At 39.4% G+C, this 7,556-nt stretch overlaps 1 protein-coding gene across 3 annotated transcripts in view; it reads right to left on the bottom strand.

The window, feature by feature from the left end:
- Window positions 1-1,491: 1,491 nt before the first annotated feature.
- LOC103386406 (SH3 and cysteine-rich domain-containing protein 3) overlaps window positions 1,492-7,556 on the bottom strand; it is a 7,453-nt gene continuing 1,388 nt past the window's right edge. The window contains exons 2-12 of one of the 3 annotated variants that reach the window (XM_017036508.2): window positions 7,439-7,517; window positions 5,013-5,169; window positions 4,827-4,924; window positions 4,657-4,738; window positions 4,081-4,178; window positions 3,903-3,963; window positions 3,770-3,819; window positions 3,104-3,207; window positions 2,974-3,025; window positions 2,663-2,800; window positions 1,492-1,828 (exon numbers count right to left, since the gene is read on the bottom strand). In XM_017036508.2, coding sequence (XP_016891997.1) covers window positions 1,730-1,828; window positions 2,663-2,800; window positions 2,974-3,025; window positions 3,104-3,207; window positions 3,770-3,819; window positions 3,903-3,963; window positions 4,081-4,178; window positions 4,657-4,738; window positions 4,827-4,924; window positions 5,013-5,169; window positions 7,439-7,517 — 1,018 coding nt within the window. In that variant the 3' untranslated portion in view covers window positions 1,492-1,729. The other 2 variants (XM_025059924.1, XM_025059925.1) reach the window with 2 other exon arrangements.

Raw genomic sequence — 7,556 nt, 5'->3', positions numbered from 1 at the left:
TCACCCACACAAAGACACAAGCACTTTGGCGCCATCCCTGCACTCCGCCTGTCTGGAATGGCAGGGTCAAAAAGTCAGGCACGACAACATGGCAGCTGTGATATCGTCCATGCGGTCCTTAAGTCTGCTGCAGCGTGAAGCAGAGACTGTTTCTCAGAGGGAAGTGACCCGCGTCTGAGGAGGTGAACCTTGGTCCAATCGGAGGACTGCTGAAGCCTGGCAGTGCTACCTGCAGGGGCTTTTACTCCGACGAAAAAACAGAGGGGAAAAGAGGAGGAGGAGACGGAGGACAAGAAAGAGATGGTTTGAAAGAGTCGGAGAATCGCTGAATGGACAAACAAGTCTGATGTAGAAAATCAATCGATCAAATCAACTGATCGCATATATTGTACATCACAAAGTGACTGGAGAGTGGAGGTTCCACATAATAATGCTGACCCAAACACGCGTCGTGTCAGGGCTTGTCAGCAGATCAGCGTGGGAGCAGACGATGGAGTGTGAGCAGACGGATTATGTCCAATATGAGGATTGAATTTCTCAAAAGGAGCGAGCGTTGCGATGTGTCCTGTGCAGCGATGCCGTTCACGTCTTGTGGCTGACATGGTCCGCCGTTATACAACAGAACCTCACTTTAAAACTGGCTGGAGCAAGCTCATGAAAACACGTAATGAAATTCTTAAAAAAAAAAGACACAAAATCAGTCAAAGTAAGATCAGCACCACGGCCAGCTCCACACCAGGACTGACGTCAGTCCTGGTGGGTTTGTACACATTTGTTTAAGGTTCTGTCATGGCACTGACACATTACACGTATTAGAAGTACAACGGGAGGTTACAAGAGGCTGGAATGGGTTCAGTCTTAAAGGGGCACTGAGCAGAGCAGGCAGACTGTGTGGGAAAAGCAGAGAACAGTTTCATACAAGAACTAAAAGAAAATCTTCTTCTTTTTTAGTGTTTTTGCTGCCAGAGAAAACTCAGTTTGAGATTAAGTTTCACACTAATTCTTTTTAAATTATATATATATATAAAAAGTACATTATTATTGTTGCTATTTCTACTGTATATAAATATTTTATATACTCTTTTACTTACATACTTGTTGGTTGTTGTTGATGCTAAGTTGTTTTTTTTTTTTTACAATTTTTGTAATTTCTTTCTTTTTATTGCCCACTCAAAATTCATGTAATTGATTTAATTAAAAGAAAAAAAAATCAATAGAGTCATCATTAAGGCTAATAAATCGATAATCGATAGCTGCAGCTCTACTTGGTACCGACTTAATTTAACTTGTGTATTTTTGTGCAAACATAAAAATACAATTACAGTTATAATTTTAAGGTGAAATAACAATAGCAATAATAAGAACTCCAAGATGGCTAATAACGCTTAAGCAACTATTTTAATTTTATTACTATAGAGCGTGTTTGATTGCAAAATAAAAATAAAAGAAAGTGCTTTTAGAACTAATGACAAAATAAAAATAAAAGAAAGTGCTTTTAGGACGCAACACCAAAACACCAACTCCTCCGAATACCAAACACACCAAAAAAAAAACAAAAAACCCAAAAATCTGTCACAATAAATGAGTACGAGTTGTAAAATCAAAATTCAAGTATAAGGTTCGTTTCATGTTGCTGCTACGGAATTGGACCAGAGTCCTAGTCTACAGCAGGGGCTGACAGTGAAATAAGAACTGGCAGAAGGTTGGACAACCCGCCTGCTGGTTCTCCTCAGATCTCCTGCAGAAGGTTGACAGGGAAGAAGCCAAGTTTGCGTCCTGTGCTGACCTTCAGGTAACCGTTCACCTCCTCGCCCTTCTTCACCACTATCTAAGAACACACACACACACACACACACACACACAGCAAACAGAGTTATTTAACTGGGAACTAACTGACGTTTTTGTAAACATGGACCTCTGTATGAGTTTTCTTGGTGTGTTTTTCTTGTTGCCGTCAACTGAATTCAGTATATCTAAAGTTCAAGTCCAAAGGAAGAATAATCTGGTGAATTAATATAAAATATAGCTTGTAAGTCAAATATATTTTGGAGATAACAATCAAGTTTTTTGTGATAAAACACATTCTCGTAAATTCAAAAACACAAAGTCATAAACTGATCAATATATCGGTTCAGAAGTGACACCAAGGCAGAAGCACAGAAGTCAGGGTTTAGGCTAATTTACTGCAACCAGAGCTGGAATGGAACAGCTGTGAGGCCTCACAACAGGAGTGGACGTAAATCAGCGGCCCACCAACATTTGTCTCTGTATGTCCACATGACATGTGGACATGAGTGTGTGTGTGTGTTGTCTAAAAATAGACACTTCAGGTCATTGTTAATCATGTCAGGACACACGCTGTGTGTAACCACATGACTAAATTTATATTTGTGTGTCTATGTCATACTGGTGTAACCATACTTGTGGGGACAAAAACGCAATTATTGTGGGAACACCTGTACTTGTAGGGACTGGTGCACTGACTGATAGGGTATTTTGGGGTTTAAATTAGAAGAATTAGAAGTTAGGTCGGGTTAGACTTGAATGTAGAATGAATATTTAGTTTATATATTTTTAAACAGTTAAGGTGAGGGCGGGGTCCAAGGACTGCAATAAATCTCCAGGTTTGTGTGTGTGTGTGTGTGCAAATGTGTTTACTAACCTGATCTTTCTTCAAAGTGATCTGGCCCATCTCTCTGTTACCCACAAAGGAGCGGGTCACCTTGTAGACGCTCTCCCCTGCTCTAACTCTGATGATGTAGTTTGCAGGTATGAAGCCCGTTCTCACTCCAATCTTCCCCTGACGGACCAGAAGGTTCAACACTGTTGCCTTGATATCTGAACAATTCAGTCCATTGTTCTAAAGGGCTTTGAAATCTGAGTAACACTCCAGAATAGTTGCTGGACGCCAAGGTCTGCTGTTGTGTCTTCAGTGTCACAGACATTGAAAAAAAGATTTGATTTGGTATTTACCCTCCACCATTCCTCGTTGGAGTCGTCTATCACTGTGATTCTGTCTCCAGCACTGAGGGACAAACCAGAGACTTTAATACAAAAATATGATTCAAGTTTGTGGTATGTAACAGCGATTCCGCGGACTTACTGCACATCCAGGTCGTCTTTCTCTATCGCCTTGAAGCGGTAAAGAGCCAGATAGTAGTGAGACTGACTGAAGACACCAATCTTTCCGGCCTGAGGCTTTTTACTCTGGACAAACACGAAACTGAACATCAGTGCGTGTTCATGTCAAGTCATTTAATTGGTCAAATTAGGCGTCATTTAGACTCGAAGACCGACTCTTTTTACTGATTCGGATCTTTGTCTCTCGAATGGTAAAATGAATATAAGATAAAATAAAACGAATCCTGAACGAATCATTTCATTCATTTTACAGCAGGTGGCGCTGTAGCCCTATTGTGGGCGTTGTAAAAAAAGGCTGCAGTTCTCCGACACTAAATTTGTTGATATAATTCTCGAAAATATTTATTTACCACTAATTATGATTTCATGAATGAATAATTTATGTCGGGTGCCACGTGACAAAAGAACGAGGACCTGAGGACGGACGCTGAGAATGAATCACTCGCACATTATTAGCAGGAGTAACGAGTGAGTGATTCATTCGCAGCTAGTGATTCATTTGCAGTGAGTGATTCATGAGTTCATAATGAATGAATCTTTCGTAAGACTCAGGTGTCACGACTCATATAAAAGATTCGTTCATATTGAACGAATCACTTGCGAACGGCTACTATCACTACTTTCTTACCTTCTCATCTGCAGGAGCTTTGTCTCCTCTTTTTTCTCCCTCTGTATTTGCTATAACATAGAGTCAAAAAAACATCGGTCAGAGAACATCGTCCATTAGGGTGGTTTTGAAAGAGCACGCAGCATGAACTTACATCCTTCTCCTCCCTCATCCTCCTGTTTTGGCTGGGACTCATCTTCTTCCATCATCATCATCTGGACAAGAACAGCGGCGACAGCGTCAATAACACACTTCTGCCGCGGTGGACGAATCAGCAGAGGACAATGTTCGATTCAATAAAGTCATGATCTGATCTGTGGGTCTTCACTCACGTTCTTCTTGTCTTCCGAGCCTTTCTTGCGCTCCTTGTTGGCCATGATCACGCCGATCCTCAGCGTCTCAAACACGGGGTCGGTGCGGTTGGACTGCGCTGCCGGTCAAACACGATCAGTCGGTGAAATGAAAGCAAAAAAGTGTATTGAAGAGACATCATGACATCAAAACCATAAACAAAAGCGAAATCAGTTTTGACTCTTTATTCTTGACTTTAAATAAAGCTTTTTTGTCCAAATAAAATAATAATAATAAAACAATTAAGTAATATTAATAAATAAATATCAGGTAAAAAAGTGCGTTAAACAAGTCCAGTATATATATATATAAATATATATTATTTATAATCGGGGCTTTTCGTTGCGATATTGGACTGATATCGGTACGATAACTATTGTGCACCCCTCATTTTAAGCTAACGTGTTGACAAAATGACATTTCTCCTTGAATATAAACTTTATTATTTATAGTCCACATCTGATGTCATTGGTCAACCTTTGACCTTATCGTGTGTTTCATATCATACCAGCTATGACTTTTTTTTTCCCCCACTCAAAGTGCTCAGAGTGACTCACAGAAGGGCAGCAGCTGTGAGACTGTGGCGTTCTGCTGACTGCTGTACAGAGGCGAACTGTAGGCTCTCCTGAATCCTGGAGGCTGAAATAATAATAACAAAAAAAAAAGATTACGATCTAAAGATTTGGTTTAATTTTGTACAAAAATATCAACGTGAAACACGTCTTACAATTTTGCCAAAACACCTCTGAAACTCCACATAGGACTGACACTGATGGTGGATGCTGGTTTTGCAATTCTTACATCGCAACGCGAACTTGTTGTTCACTAAAAAAAAAAAAAAAAGTACACTTACAATTAAGTCTGTTTGCAGTTTCATGTAAAAAAAAAACTGAAATAGAAATAGCGATCGTACAGACAATCATTCTTGCACAGACGTCGCAGAACTTTGGTTTCTTGCAGTAGTGGTCCTTGAACTTGTGAGGTTTGTCGTTTACTGGTTTCACTGGCTCCACAGGAGGGAGTTCATCCTTCTCTTCCACTTCAACTTCCTCATCGTAGATGAAATAGACCTGGACATGGAAAAAACATTTACAGTGGATACTCAGTTTATTGATTAATTCGTTGCAGGTTCGATTTTTCCAAAAACATTTACAGTGGATACTCAGTTTTCAAACCTAATTCGTTCCAAGTTCGATTTTTCCCCTTAGGAATCGATGTAAAATGGATTAATCTGTTCCTGCTACGACAACTGGGGCAATTTTTGGTTAAGAATTGAATGCGTGAACCGAATCGTTCGAAAAGGGAGGCGTTCAACAACCTGAAAGATTGAACGCAGGTAAAGGACATGAATCATCAGCCAAGTAACATTTTGGGCAGCTTTTAAATTTGCAGGTTCACTTGTGACCTGATTATGGCTAAAAACGACAATGTGTCCAAGGCTGGAAACTGCTGCTTAATGTGCATATATATTAATAGGCATCATGGCTCAATCCAAAAAAAAAAAAAACTAGCTCACCTGATCCAATACCTTAGCCCAAAAGCTTAACATTCAACTGGTATCGTTGCTTTATCGGTATCGGACATAAAAAAAACTGTTAAAGTTTAAAAATGTATATATATATATATACCGTATATAAACATTTATTTCACAAAGTAACTGCTTCATAAAGCTGTTGCACCTTCTGAGAATGATTGATCGACTGATTGACCTTTAACCTATAGACCACAGATCTGCACCGCGGGTCGGCCAAAAGGTTTCTTTTTGTTCCCTGAATGAAAAAAAGAAAGAAAGAAAAAAGCACCGACCACTGGTGGCGCCTTTATACCAAACAAGATCCTGCAGAGATAATCGGAATGTGCAGACACACACACTCACAGAGGGGGCAAGAGGGCAACCACGGGCGGGAGTGGGTTGAAAGCACTCGGATCTGAAAATAGCCCTCTACGGGGACAGACAAAATTCCCCAGGATGAAGCAAAGCTTCAGATTTCTAAATAATCCAAAGTCAGAGGGAGAGACTCCAAGTGGCTCCACGTCTCCATCAGCGGCAGGATCAGGAGAACCTCCAGGCTGTGGATTTAGGCTGTGATAACTGATAATTCCAGGGGCAGTTCGCACATTACAGCACCATTACTCTGCACCTCTATTTAGCTGTCAGGGTTTTGGAGTCACCCTCTGAGCCTGACTGAAGGGATCAGCTAACAGTGGACAAATGCAAACATGCTTTGGCAACAAATCATGGCAGCAAAACGCATGTGCTAGAGCAGTGTTTCCCAAGCTTTTTTGAGCCACCGCACACATGTATCATCAGGAAAAACCCACGGCACATCACCAAACATAAATCTCACAAAAAGTATATTTAATGAAATATAATAATATTCTAGTTTAAATGTACTAAAAAATGTACTCCTGTTTAGTTGAAGCCAATGCTGATAAACTGGCAGGAATTGAAGAAAGACACTCACAAAGATCTTTTTCAACACCTTTGATTATCTTTTTTTTTTTTTAGTTTTGATAGCCTTCTGCTGCCACCTAGCAGAAGAATATTTAATTGTTCTGCCTTTAGTGCTTTGATGAGCAAAGAAAAATTTAATGCAATAAATAAATAATAGTTTTACAACCAATTAAGCAAAATTGATGATTGATGTTCTCTCGTGACCCGCTGCTTGGATTAACTATCTAACTATTAATCTTAATCCTTACCACTAATCCTAACTCTAATTCTAAGATTAACTAACTAAACTAAATCTTGTATCTGCAAAATCATCCCACCAGGACAGATTGGAGCTACAATAGTTCACCTAAAGACTCTGTCTCCATAAGTGTGGCTATACCAAAAATATATACACAGAAAGTATGTGAGAAAATATAACAACTATAATAATAACAAAGTGACTCTTAATCTTCATAGGAACCAAATACACTACATGTAAAGAAGTAGCCCCATTGGTGCATGTACTATACTACAGAGCAGTGGTTCTCAAACTGTGGTACACGTACCATCAGTGGTACGTGAGCGCTCTCTAGTGGTACGTGGGGAAAATTCATATTTTCATATTTACATTTTCAATTTAATAAATCTGAATTAAAAAAGGCTGCATCCATTTTCTTCCTTGTTTATTGAGTTTTTGGAGGATATTTTAAGTTTCCAAATTTCCATTTTTATTTAAAATTGTGAAGTCCAATGAGACAAATCCTATTTTTGAATCCGAGCTATGCAAATAGCATGGACTTGACTTTTTATTACAATTTAATTTCAGTGCAGAATGTTGTAAATACTTAAAAAATATATATTTCACAGTTATAGTTTGTTAGTTGCTAAACTGCTAGGCCTCTCACCATGTTGTCTTCCTCCTTCACCACATTATCAGGTAGAGGTGGGTTGTCATGAATGTCCACCGAGTCTTTGTCGTCCAACCTGCCAGTGTAGAGAAGTGTAAAAAGATGAACAGAAACA

Source organism: Cynoglossus semilaevis, chromosome 11, assembly GCF_000523025.1.
Source record: "Cynoglossus semilaevis isolate Cse_v1.0 chromosome 11, Cse_v1.0, whole genome shotgun sequence".
NCBI classification, from domain to species: Eukaryota; Metazoa; Chordata; class Actinopteri; order Pleuronectiformes; family Cynoglossidae; genus Cynoglossus; species Cynoglossus semilaevis.
The sequence above is the reverse complement of the archived record's forward strand: the minus strand, read 5'-3'. Positions and strand labels throughout refer to the sequence as shown.